Consider the following 13,338-nt stretch of genomic DNA (forward strand, 5'->3'; position numbering starts at 1 on the left):
TTCACCAGACTGATTCCTAGGATGGCTGGACTTACATATGAAGAAAGACTGGATCGACTAGGCTTATATTCAATGAAATTTAGAAGAATGAGAGGGGATCTCATGGAAACATATAAAATTCTGATGGGATTGGACAGGTTAGATGTAGGAAGAATGTTCCCGATGTTGGGAAAGTCCAGAACCAGGGGTCACAGTCTAAGGATAAGGGGTAAGCCATTTAGGACCGAGATGAGGAAAACCTTCTTCACTCAGAGTTGTGAGCATGTGGAATTCTCTACCACAGAAAGTTGTTGAGTCCAGTTCGTTAGATATATTCAAAAGGGAGTTAGATGTGACCCTTACGACTAAAGGGATCAAGGGGTATGGAGAGAAAGCAGGAAAAGGGTACTGAAGTTGCATGATCAGCCATGATCATATTGAATGGCGGTGCAGGCTCGAAGGGCCGAATGGTCCAGAACTTAAAGAAGGGTAACTTTGAAGGTATGAGGCGTGAATTGGCTAGGATAGATTGGCGAATGATACTTAGGGGGTTGACTGTGGATGGGCAATGGCAGACATTTAGAGACCGCATGGATGAACTACAACAATTGTACATTCCTGTCTGGCGTAAAAATAAAAAAGGGAAGGTGGCTCAACCGTGGCTATCTAGGGAAATCAGGGATAGTATTAAAGCCAAGGAAGTGGCATACAAATTGGCCAGAAATAGCAGCGAACCTGGGGACTGGGAGAAATTTAGAACTCAGCAGAGGAGGACAAAGGGTTTGATTAGGGCAGGGAAAATGGAGTACGAGAAGAAGCTTGCAGGGAACATTAAGGCGGATTGCAAAAGTTTCTATAGGTATGTAAAGAGAAAAAGGTTGGTGAAGACAAACGTAGGTCCCCTGCAGTCAGAATCAGGGGAAGTCATAACGGGGAACAAAGAAATGGCAGACCAATTGAACAAGTACTTTGGTTCGGTATTCACTAAGGAGGATACAAACAACCTTCCGGATATAAAAGGGGTCAGAGGGTCTAGTAAGGAGGGGGAACTGAGGGAAATCTTTATTAGTCGGGAAATTGTGTTGGGGAAATTGATGGGATTGAAGGCCGATAAATCCCCAGGGCCTGATGGACTGCATCCTAGAGTACTTAAGGAGGTGGCCTTGGAAATAGCGGATGCATTGACAGTCATTTTCCAACATTCCATTGACTCTGGATCAGTTCCTATGGAGTGGAGGGTAGCCAATGTAACCCCACTTTTTAAAAAAGGAGGGAGAGAGAAAACAGGGAATTATAGACCGGTCAGCCTGACCTCAGTAGTGGGTAAAATGATGGAATCAATTATTAAGGATGTCATAGCAGTGCATCTGGAAAATGGTGACATGATAGGTCCAAGTCAGCATGGATTTGTGAAAGGGAAATCATGCTTGACAAATCTTCTGGAATTTTTTGAGGATGTTTCCAGTAAAGTGGACAAAGGAGAACCAGTTGATGTGGTATATTTGGACTTTCAGAAGGCTTTCGACAAGGTCCCACACAAGAGATTAATGTGCAAAGTTAAAGCACATGGGATTGGGGGTAGTGTGCTGACATGGATTGAGAACTGGTTGTCAGACAGGAAGCAAAGAGTAGGAGTAAACGGGTACTTTTCAGAATGGCAGGCAGTGACTAGTGGAGTGCCGCAAGGTTCTGTGCTGGGGCCCCAGCTGTTTACATTGTACATTAATGATTTAGACGAGGGGATTAAATGCAGTATCTCCAAATTTGCGGATGATACTAAGTTGGGTGGCAGTGTGAGCTGCGAGGAGGATGCTATTAGGCTGCAGAGTGACTTGGATAGGTTAGGTGAGTGGGCAAATGCATGGCAGATGAAGTATAATGTGGATAAATGTGAGGTTATCCACTTTGGTGGTAAAAACAGAGAGACAGACTATTATCTGAATGGTGACAGATTAGGAAAAGGGAAGGTGCAACGAGACCTGGGTGTCATGGTACATCAGTCATTGAAGGTTAGCATGCAGGTACAGCAGGCGGTTAAGAAAGCAAATGGCATGTTGGCCTTCATAGCGAGGGGATTTGAATACAGGGGCAGGGAGGTGTTGCTACAGTTGTACAGGGCCTTGGTGAGGCCACACCTGGAGTATTGTGTACAGTTTTGGTCTCCTAACTTGAGGAAGGACATTCTTGCTATTGAGGGAGTGCAGCGAAGGTTCACCAGACTGATTCCCGGGATGGCGGGACTGACCTATCAAGAAAGATTGGATCAACTGGGCTTGTATTCACTGGAGTTCAGAAGAATGAGAGGGGACCTCATAGAAACGTTTAAAATTCTGACGGGTTTGGACAGGTTAGATGCAGAAAGAATGTTCCCAATGTTGGGGAAGTCCAGAACCAGGGGTCACAGTCTGAGGATAAGGGGTAAGCCATTTAGGACCGAGATGAGGAGAAACTTCTTCACCCAGAGAGTGGTGAACCTGTGGAATTCTCTACCACAGAAAGTAGTTGAGGCCAATTCACTAAATATATTCAAAAGGGAGTTAGATGAAGTCCTTACTACTCGGGGGATCAAGGGTTATGGCGAGAAAGCAGGAAGGGGGTACTGAAGTTTCATGTTCAGCCATGAACTCATTGAATGGCGGTGCAGGCTAGAAGGGCTGAATGGCCTGCTCCTGCACCTATTTTCTATGTTTCTATGTTTCTTGCACCTATTTTCTATGTTTCTATCTCGGAGGGCTGTATGGCTGGAGGAGATTACAGTGATAGGGAGGGGCGATTCACGGAGAGATTTGCAAACAAGGTGCTGCAATATGTAGATGTGGTTCCCTCACAACCTGAACGTGCATTTTGTTGAGCTCAAAATGTTAAACTGTGCTGAAAGGTGATAACACAGGGCCGTTCGCTCTCGCTCACAAATCAGAACGGTTCAGCCTTTTGGGTTTCAGTATTTTGCATAGATACAAAATTCAGAGTGGACCAAAAATTCTTGAAATATCAATGTCCTGTTCATTCTGAGACTCTAGCTGCCCATTTGAATATTGCATCCTCTTTCCCTGTCACCATCCGCACCCCCCACCCCACCCAGCTCCACCCCCCTATCAATCTCACTTCTGCTCTCTTATTTTCCTCCTAAAAGTTAGCTGGCCATCCAGTTTCCTCAGTGCAGCATATCTCCCAGCAGCAAAACAAACAGCTGAGCAATAAACAAGCAGAGCAAGCTGGTACAATTAACAAAGATACGAGGATAAACCACAAGAAACCCACTTTCTGTGAACAATGACCCAGTCTTCAGTGTAGATCTGTACTGCGTCCCGCACTCGAGGGTCCATTCCCCTGAAAGAGAAGAGATAGAATATTCTGCGTAAATGCAATAGCTTACAAGCAGTCCTTTTGTTCTGGATCAATATAAAATCCTTTTCACCGTTTATCAAAGTTACTGCTCCAGTTAGAACTCAAAGTTACTGGGCCTTCACTTATGAGATCTTCAAAGTAAACAAGCAGCCTGCAGCGTACTGGATGCTTAACTAGGAGACGCAACATTTGAATTCTGACCTGGCTCCCGTCAGGGGGCCACAGTCGTGATACCTAATGTAACTTCAAGTTCTTACATGAACTGTTCGGCCCATCCCTTTGTATGTCCTATTCCCATCCTGCAGGTAATGGGGCTCCCTATCACATGAGGTGGGTTTCTTCAACAACAACTTGGATTTATATAGCTCCTAAACGTCCCAACGCGCTTTACAGGGGCGTTATCAAACTAAATTTGACGGAGTCACACAAGGACAGATGACCAAAAGTTTGGCCAAAGAGGTAGGTGTTACGGAGTGGGAGGAGAGGTAGAGCGCAGTGTTCCCTTTAAGTCGTGTGGCCACGCAGCGCCCTGGAACTCCCACACAGCCGGCTCACCGGTTTTTAAATGGGAAAATTCAAAGGTAACACTGGTAGCGAGGCGGAGTGGTTTAGGGAGGGGATTCCGGAGATTAAGGCCTCGGCAGTTGAAGGCACGGTTGCCAATGGTGGAGCGATTAAAATCGGGGTTACGCAAGAGGCCAGAACTGGAGAGTAGATTAAATTTTTTTTTTTATTGTTATTCCATGAACCAAGTACTTGCTTCAGACGTGCAGGAATACTCACACTTCCTCGGGAACCCCGGGCTCCACAGTTCGACATTCTCGCGGCTCGTACACTACCTCGATATCGTCTGCAGGAAACTCGAGCAGTTCCCGGAGGGGGCCTGGCTCTGGGGCAGGTGGATGTGTAGTCAGGTACTCCTCAAAGTCCACGGGTTCCACCACTTCAGAAAGGGGTACCTGTGCAGAATGGCAGATGTAATACGTCAGTGGAATTTCAGAAAAGCGCAACAGTGGCGTGTGAATCTTGTAATACGAGAAATATCCATCAGTACGACGATAGTTTAAGTTTGAAAGGACAGAGAACATTGTGAGCTGTATTCGTGTTAGGCAAGGGTATTAAGGGTTACAGAACTACAGTCCGTAGATGGAGTTGATACAGATCAGCCATGATCTAACTGAACGGTGGAACAGGCTTAGGGGCTGAATGGCCTCTTCCTGTCCCTATATTACAATATATTAGTGGCAGCTGTGGCTCAGTGGGTAGCACACTTGCCTCTGAGTCAGAAGGTTGTGGGTTCAAGTCCCACTCCAGAGACTTGAGCACATAAATCTAGGCTGACGCTCCCAGTGCAGTGCTGAGGGAGCCCCGCACTGTCGGAGGTACTGTCTTTCAGAGGAGACGTTAAACCGAGGCCCTGTCTGCTTTCAAGTGGACGTAAAAGATCCCACGGCACTATTTCGAAGAAGAGCAGGGGAGTTATCCCCAGTGGCCTGGCCAATATTTATCCCTCAATCAACATAACAAACACAGTTTATCTGGTCATTATCACATTTGTGGGGTCTTGCTGTGCAAATTGGCTGCCGCATTTCCTACGTTACAACAGTGACTACACTTCAAAAGTATTTAATTGGCTATAAAGTGCTTTAAGACATCTGGTGGTTGTGAAAGGCGCTATATAAATGTAAGTCTTTCTTATTACTGTGGGCTGAAGGGCTGCTGACTACAGGTCTGTTGCTGCTGATGGAAACAACTTGATCAATGTCCCTGCCGCTGGACTCAATATCCACTCCCTCTATCACCAGCTCCCTGTGGCAGCAGTATGCGCAATCTACAGACTGCAGCCACTCACCAAACTGATTACAGCAGCACCTCCTTCCCCTATGGCTTCTACCACCGAGAAGGACTGCAGCAGTAATGTTAACGTTCCTCTCCTCGTCAAACATCATCCTGACTTGGATATATATCGCCGTTTCTTCATTGTTGCTGAGTCAATATGCTGGAATTCACAACCCAACACCAGCACAAGGTGCGGTGATTAAACTCTCCAGCTAACTGCTTACTGAATATAAACATCTCAAGTTTTAAAATGAAAATCTGAGGACTGGAATAGGTTTGAGATCAGCTTTCACTGCTGGTCCCAGTCTGGGTTCAAATCCAGATCAACTGATGGGATGAAAAGTTTCTTCTGTCAGCTGCCAGTAAGGGCTCCACATGATGTCTTTGTGCACTCAATGTTCCTCGTGTCTACACGCCCATACTGCCCCAAATTAACCATTCATTGCCAGGCTGCAGAATGGCAGGTTCAGGAAACGGAAAAAATTACACACTGTCCTTTTTCTAAGGTTGGGACAGTGTAGAGGGAGCTTTACACTGTATCTATCTTTTGCTATGCCCTGAGAGTATCTGATGGGACAGTGTCGAGGAAGCTTTCCTCTTGGTGGACCTACCCTGGGAGTGTTTGATGGGGACAGTGTAGAGGGAGCTTTACTCTGTATCTAACCCCGTGCTGTACCTGCCCTGGGAGTGTTTGATGGGACAGTGTAGAGGGAGCTTTACTCTGTATCTAACCCATGCTGTACCTGACCTAGGAATGTTTGATGCTAACACTAGAGCCTGGATTTTCTGTATGCCATTATTTCACCATTGGCAATAACAATTTATTTTAAACGGCATAAAACTGATCAGAACATTTAGGCTTAAGTGCCTGAAGTGGAAAGTGTCCCTCTCCCAGCCAAATCAGCTCGATGAGTGTACAACGTTAAGTAAGATTTTATTTTTAAAAAGGAAGATAATTAATGACTTCATGCTTCAGGTTATTTGAGACTGTCTCGTCATGCAGCTTGTGGTTTGATGACTTCCTTTGGAGACCACATTGTAAACCTACACATGACTAGCTGCCGCCCACATCCGGTCTGATCGCTGTTGGCACAATCGACCAGAATGTCACAATTTCACCTCTTCAATAAGGCTCAGAGTGATGCAGTTCATCGCTCGTTGACTTTCTCCCTCCCTCCCTCAAATCAGGCTACGTCACAGAACCAAGTCTGAGCAGCAAAGCAAGACACATTCCAGCTACAGAGAGAGAATCAAAGACCTCATGATGACCTACAAGCTCACGAACTGGAGCTGAAACCAGCTGGAGAGTCACCAATTGGCGACCTAACCTCCCCTGACAGTCAGTCCAACAGCTACAAGACCAGGGAGCTCGACGTCAAAGGAGCTTTTCCAGTCTCAGCCTGACCGGCCCCACCACTCCAGTACGCACCATGTCCACAAAATATACCCCCTGACTGAGGAAGGTGTGGACACAAGGAGATAAGTGAGGCATGGATTCCTCAATAGTTGGAATGATGTACTTCTCAAAGTTCTGTGCAAAGGGATCCATCTGTTATGTGCAATGTGAAAAATAAGGCGGGCTCCTGAATTCCTTCTGGGCGCAGTTAGCTCCTCCCTCAGATGAATGGTACAGGAATATAGTGCAGCAACACTAAGCAAATAACAAACTGCACCTGTGTGAGGCAGGAAGGGTAGGGAAAATGGTCAGTCTAAAGCACGCCAGTCACAGGAATACCAATGGAGTCAATATTGTTTTTTCCGTCCAATTTAAAAGAAAACAAAAAAGAAAACAGTCTACAATAAGCTCACTGTCTGGAGCTTTGCTGTTTCCTGCCAATGTATGCAGAGAAATCTCTGCAAGATAATGATAGCACAGCAGCCCACGGGTCCCAAAGGGTGAATCTTGGGCCACAATGGAATATAACAAAACTTGCATTCTTTTCGAAAACAAGCTGAGCAGCAAGGGCTATAAAACAGCGGCAGGGAGCTGCGGGATGTATTGGGTTGGGCACTGGCCTTTCACCTCTGGGACCTGGAGTCAAATCCAATACAAACTGATGGGTCAAAAACGTCTCCTCTGCGTGCTAGCACTGAGGCTTTTGTGGGAAATGAGTTTGGGCAGGCTTAATCCGAGTGGACATGGCGCTGGAGGACAAAACTGTCCCTCATTCAGCTCGAACTGGCAATCTCACTCAGACAAGTCAGTTATCGCCTTGCTGACTTAGCTGGGGAAGGGTCTGTGAAAGCCTAGACAGGAAGGGGAAACAACATGGGAGGAGATGAGGAGGAATTTCTTCTCTGAGGGTTGTAAATGTGTGGAATTCTCTGGCCCAGAGAGCTGTGGAGGCTGGGTCATTGAATATATTTACGGCAGAGATAGACAGATTTTTGAGCGATAAGGGAGTAAAGGGTTATAGGGTGCAGGCAGGGAAGTGGAGCTGAGTCCATGATCAGATCAGCCATGATCTTATTGAATGGCGGAGCAGGTTCGAGGGGCCAAATGGCCTACTCCTGCTCCTATTTCTTACGAGCGAGACAGTATAAGCAAGCAAAGCCAACTGCATGCAAAAACTATTGAGACATCAAAAGAAGTTCAAATAACTCTTAGTTAAGCCCTGTATTAATCTATCCCTGTGCTGTAAACATACTGCTTCACACAAGCAGGAGAGACTCTTGCTATATACCATCCCTCTCAACCCAATGCAACCACACACGCAAGCAATTGAATGTGCAGCAAGGTGGTGTTGAAGGGGTCGTACCTCAAGTTCAATCTGACTGATGCTACTCAAAGGACAGCCCTGTGTTTGTTGCATTTTCCCACTGGCCAAGCTCTTTATGTTGAAGGAGCCGACTCTAACTTTTTCCCCCCTCTTTCTCTCCAGCAACAATCTTGGTGCAGCCTGTGTGTCTCAGACTCAATGGGGTTATGTTGGAACAGCTGTGTACTCACCAACTGATGGGAGCCGCTGCGTTTCTTGGACAGCTGCGGAGAACCACTATATTGGCTGGACACTTGCTTCCTGACTTCAGCTGCCACGGTCCTGCAAAGAGAACGACAGTTTGTTTGAATGAAGCTCACAACGATGAGAATCTGGCGGCTGCCAACATAGCCAGTTCAGAACTGGGTGAGCCAACGCTGAGGTCAGAGCTCTCTAGGATGACGGTGAAATCTTCTGACGTGAAGCCAGAGCAAATAAAGGAGCTCTGTGTGAAAATCTCTCACCCTGCTCCCTGACTTTGTGGTCATATAACTCAGCACTGCTCAAAAACCTCTGCAGTGCCCCAGTCTTCAGGAACAGGCCATGCATCTTCCTCTAACACTTAGCTGCTGGGGTGTACGAGGAAGTGTTGCAGTTAGACGAGCCCTCTTATCTTTCCCTTCCTGAGACTCTCATTGAAACGACTTCGAATGGAGCAGAAACACTGGCATAGACTAGTTGGGCCGAATGGCCCGTTTCTGTGTAATTCCACGTACCTCATCACAGCTCAGCAACTCTCCAGAAAGTTAGAGATCTTGCATGTACAAGTGTGAGCCGTGGCTCAGTGGGCAGCACTCTCGCTTCCAAGCAGAAGATTATGAGATCAAGTCCCAGTCCCGACACTTGACCACAAAAATCTAGGCAGACACTCCAGTGCAGTACTGAGGGTGTGCTGCACTGTCGGAGCTACCGTCTTTCGGAGGAGACGTTAAACCGAGGCCCCGTCTGCTCTCTAAGGTGAATGCAAAAGATTCCACGGCACCATTTCAAAGAACAGCAGGGGAGTTATCCCCGGTGTCCTGGCCAAAATTTCTCCTTCAATCAACATCAAAAACAGATTATCTGATCATGATCCCATTTTGTGGGAGCTTGCTGTGCGCAATCGCTGCCGCAGTTCCGACATTACAACACTTTAAAAAAAAAGTGCTTCGTTGGCTGTAAAGCACTTTGGGACATCCTGAGGTTGTGAAGGCTCGATATAAATGCAAGTCTTTCTTTCTTTACAAACATCAAGGGCATATCCACTTCTCTCATGTGCATGGGATAAAGATAGACCTAAAAGTTTACATTTATAAGAATAACTGGGAAGAACCAAGGACACTGATGGAGTCAGTGGATGTCCGTTTGGTATAGATCTACAAACCATCTTTCAAAGTCATTGCATCAAATATTTTACCATCACCTTGAATGGGACAAACAATTACCCCAGGGCACACCACACCTCTGCAAACAGCCGATAACATGCACACTTGCTGGCAATTCCTCAAGTCACTCAGTCAGAATCCTGGTGCAGAATGGAAGTGAGATTTGGCATCAGAACAGAGCACCGTCTCAGCTTCTCCCAAGTGCTACCGCGAGACTCCCACTTGGTGCTGTGTTGGGACTCCCTTTCAGTGAATTGCCAAATCCCCAGGATCGGTGCTGGATCTGTGAGGTCACCTCCAATCAATGCCTCAGCAAGTTCAGCTCCAGTCCAGCCTCAGACCTGGACCCAGATCCAGCTATATGGCCGTTCTAAAATCTTTGGTACCCCTTTTGGGAAGAAGCCACATCTACACCACCTTGGCACATGAACTTCACCACCTCGGTCACGCTGCCATCTTGTATTTTAATTTCACAATCTCTTTCCTTCTTGCGAAGTTGCTGAATCTTGCTGGAGGATGGCTCCACCCGTGCCATCAACCCTCCAGTACCATGCCCAGGTAGCGATTCCTTCACATGTAAGCCTAGCCAGTAGAGTGTCAGCAAATTGTGAGAAGCACCACAGCTAAATCCGATCCTGCCCTCACACCAAATCAACACGCATGCTTTCCAGCAGGGGGTTGGTGATCAGGAGCTGGTGGCTATTTTCCACAGCAACATCTTCACAGTATGAAAATACCCAACTGTGCCTCGACACACTGACAGTACAAAATGTAAGGCTGATAATGACTGCCCCAAGAATGTACCAGCCAGTGTTTTGAGCACTTTTACTTCTCATGGAGGGTGTAACTTGCCATCTCCAGACCTGCAAAATACTTTCAGTATAAATAAGAACATAAGGAGCAGGAGTAGGCCATTTGGCCCCTCGAACCTGCTCCGCCATTCAATGAGATCATGGCTGATCTTCTACCTTAACTCCAATTTCCTGCACTGTCCCCATATCCTTTAATATTCAAAAATCTAGCGATCTCTGTCTTGAATATAATCAACGAAAGAGCCTTCACAGTCCTCTGGGGCAGAGAATTCCAATCTCCTCATCTCAGTCCTAAATGGCCGACCTCTTATTCTGAGACTGTGACCCCTGGTTCTAGACTTCCCAGCCAGTGGAAACATCCTCCCTGCAACTACCTTGCCTAGCCCTTAAGAATGCTGTTTGTTTCAATGAGATCACTTCTCATTCTTCTAGACTCTAGAGAATATAGGCCCCTCGGCTACTCAATCTCTCCTCATAGGACAAAATGCATTGCATTTGTATTTAATGTACTGTAAGAAGCAAAAACGTGGCCATTTTCATTTTGACTAGTAAGGATGACAATAACGTGATTCATAATCAACAGGGACTTGCCAGCAATTTTATGTGAAAGTGTTTTTCCATATCTCTGGCAGCCTGGTATATAAATCAAGAGCTCAGCTCTTGGTGATAACACACGCTGGACCATCATAATATCAGGAGCCAATCATTTGCTGCAATCACTCATAAATGTGCACTATGGTTGCAACGGTCCAATTCAGGTGCTGTGTGCAAGTCCTATTTACTAACTTGTGTCAAGTTAGCAGCCCAGCAATGAAGCCCAGGTCACTGGCAGCAGGAGCATGTACAGGCAAAATCACTCTTTCCACGCCCCTCAAATCTTATGGGCAAGTTAAGCATTCAGTGTATAAACAAACAGCCCAATTAGTTCAAAGTCCATCAGGACAGCTTCCTCAAGGAAATAGCTAACATAAACTACTTAACTATTTTGCAATAAGAATCACTGTAAAATGAAACTGCCTCATTTCACAGGGGCCGGTACGACAGATTCGCAGTTCCATCAGCCCTCTGAGCCGTGCCGTTCCCGCTAGCTGCCCGTCCATCAGTGAGTTCATTTCAAGGTCCTCAAATCCCTCTATGGTCTCACCCCACTTCACTTCAGTGACAATGCTGCCATATATTTGCGCCCATTCCCAGATGGACTCTGGTCGCTACCTCTCCGCCCATTAGCTGGCCCACTTTAGCACAGTTGGTAAAGGCGCCACTCAGTGGCAAATACATCAGAAGGTCTCGGGTGCAACTGGGGGTCTGTGCAACTGGGGCAGATTGAAATGGTACAAGAGGCTTCTGTGCTCCTGGGTTAGAGATGGAGGCAGGTGAGCCGTGCGGGGGGACGACAGTCCAGCCAGCGTCTTGATGGAGAGCGCATGAACGTGTGGATATTGTGCAAGGAGAACAAAAGATCTCTTCGTGATGCTCGGCATAGTGGAATGATTTGCTATCACACACTGTCTGGACTCGCCCATGATGAATCGCCACTGGCAAGGTACTGAACAGCGGAGGGTGTCATAGAACATCATCTCAGTCAGAGTCATCAACGTTATAAGAGCTGTGGGGTGGGGTGAAAACCGGCAAAAGAAAGACAAGGCTAACCAACTCGGACACAACACAAGGCCACATACTAAAAGTGATCCTTACTGGTCCAGTTACTGACCAAGGTCTGCGCCAATCGGCTGGACATAAAGCAATTGAACCAGTGACCGTTGAAATTCCTTGTCGGCGCACCAGCAGGTGTGAACATGATACACAAAGGAGACTGGGGATTAAGGCACTCAAATCCAGTTCTACAGGAGACAGCTGATGAGGCTTCATAAGGAGAACATAACAATGAATAATATATACATATCTCTGCAAAACAAGCACACACCGAGGCTGGCTTCCCTTTAGGATGTTCGAGTATTTGAATATCACTAGTTTTGAATAACGAGGAGTATTTATCAATTCCAACAGTTCTACTCTGTTCTACTTGTCTTCAATTACTGTTAAGCAAATTAGAGGTGCAGCAAGAAGATTTTAAAGAATCTCCCTACAGCTAATGCCAGGGAGTTATTACAACAGCCATTTTAATCTACAGAATCATGTGTAATTAGCTGATGTATAATTGATGTTGTATTTTGAGCACTAACTCATGTGGGTTTGTCAGTAGCGACGACTCTGATGAGACATATCCCACTGAAACAAGAACAGGATTTTGTTCAAAAAACTCATCATATATGTTCAGCTTTAAAGAGAGTAATTACAGAGGATTACCAGATCTGAGGGAGTCAAAAGAATACCACAACCATGTACGCGAGACTTTTCATTTTGCAATTCCTTCAAGTTTTCTTCACTTCTCTCCTAAAGGCGGCGGCAACTCTCGCTGGGGTTCGGCTCCAAGACCACCAGCCACTCTCTCGTATTTTCCCCAAGTGTCATTCCTCACCTGCGCTCGAGGAGTGACTCTGCGACCTTCTTGTTCTGTATGCCTCAGTACCACACATTGACCCATCAATGAGTTTGAACATTTAGAATGGAGCTCAAACATTGAACAGGCACTAGAGCGGTGGAACTTTTGAATTTGACTGGTGTCCCTTTTCTCTTTTGCCCGTTTCCTTTTAATAATTCCGTTCCTGGCAATGTGGAATCTGTCCAGACTTCTCTCAAACAATAATCCCCCACTGAAAGGCCTTCAATAATGATAGACACTGGGGATGTTGAAATCTCCAATGTAGTCCAGTCATCGATTGTCTGACCGACAACCATTTAAAGAGCCTATTGAAGTCAACTAATTTACTGCCCTGCTATTCCTGTGGCAGACTTTGATCCCGCTGAATCCAAAAGAAAATGCACGAAATTCAAACAGAAAACACCACATTAAGAATGAATCCATAGTCAAACACCAGGGTTCTCAAGGAAATGGTGATGAAATTCGCACAACAACTTGTATTTATATAGCGCCTTTAATGTAGTGAAACGTCCCAAGGCACTTCACAGGAGTATTATGCGCTAAAAAAATTGACACCGAGCCATATAAGTAGAAATTAGCGCAGGTGACAAAAAGCTTGGTCAAAGAGGTAGGTTTTAAGGAGCGGCTTGAAGGAGAAAATGAGGCGGAGAGGTTTAGGCAGCGAGTTCCAGAGCTTGGGGCTCAGGCAACAGAAGGCACGGCCACCAATGGTTGAGTGATTATAATCAGGGATG

The 13,338-nt window shown here is 46.1% G+C and overlaps 1 protein-coding gene across 7 annotated transcripts in view; it reads right to left on the minus strand.

The window, feature by feature from the left end:
* Positions 1-13,338, minus strand: part of dock6 (dedicator of cytokinesis 6) — a 180,494-nt gene that overhangs the window by 124,520 nt on the left and 42,636 nt on the right. For all 7 annotated transcript variants that reach the window (XM_070867242.1, XM_070867245.1, XM_070867244.1 and 4 more), the window contains exons 2-4: positions 8,117-8,207; positions 4,111-4,286; positions 3,241-3,309 (exon numbers count right to left, since the gene is read on the minus strand). In XM_070867242.1, coding sequence (XP_070723343.1) covers positions 3,241-3,309; positions 4,111-4,286; positions 8,117-8,207 — 336 coding nt within the window. The remainder of the gene's footprint in view (positions 1-3,240; positions 3,310-4,110; positions 4,287-8,116; positions 8,208-13,338) is intronic.

Source organism: Pristiophorus japonicus, chromosome 24 (genome assembly GCF_044704955.1).
Source record: "Pristiophorus japonicus isolate sPriJap1 chromosome 24, sPriJap1.hap1, whole genome shotgun sequence".
Lineage (NCBI taxonomy): Eukaryota > Metazoa > Chordata > Chondrichthyes > Pristiophoridae > Pristiophorus > Pristiophorus japonicus.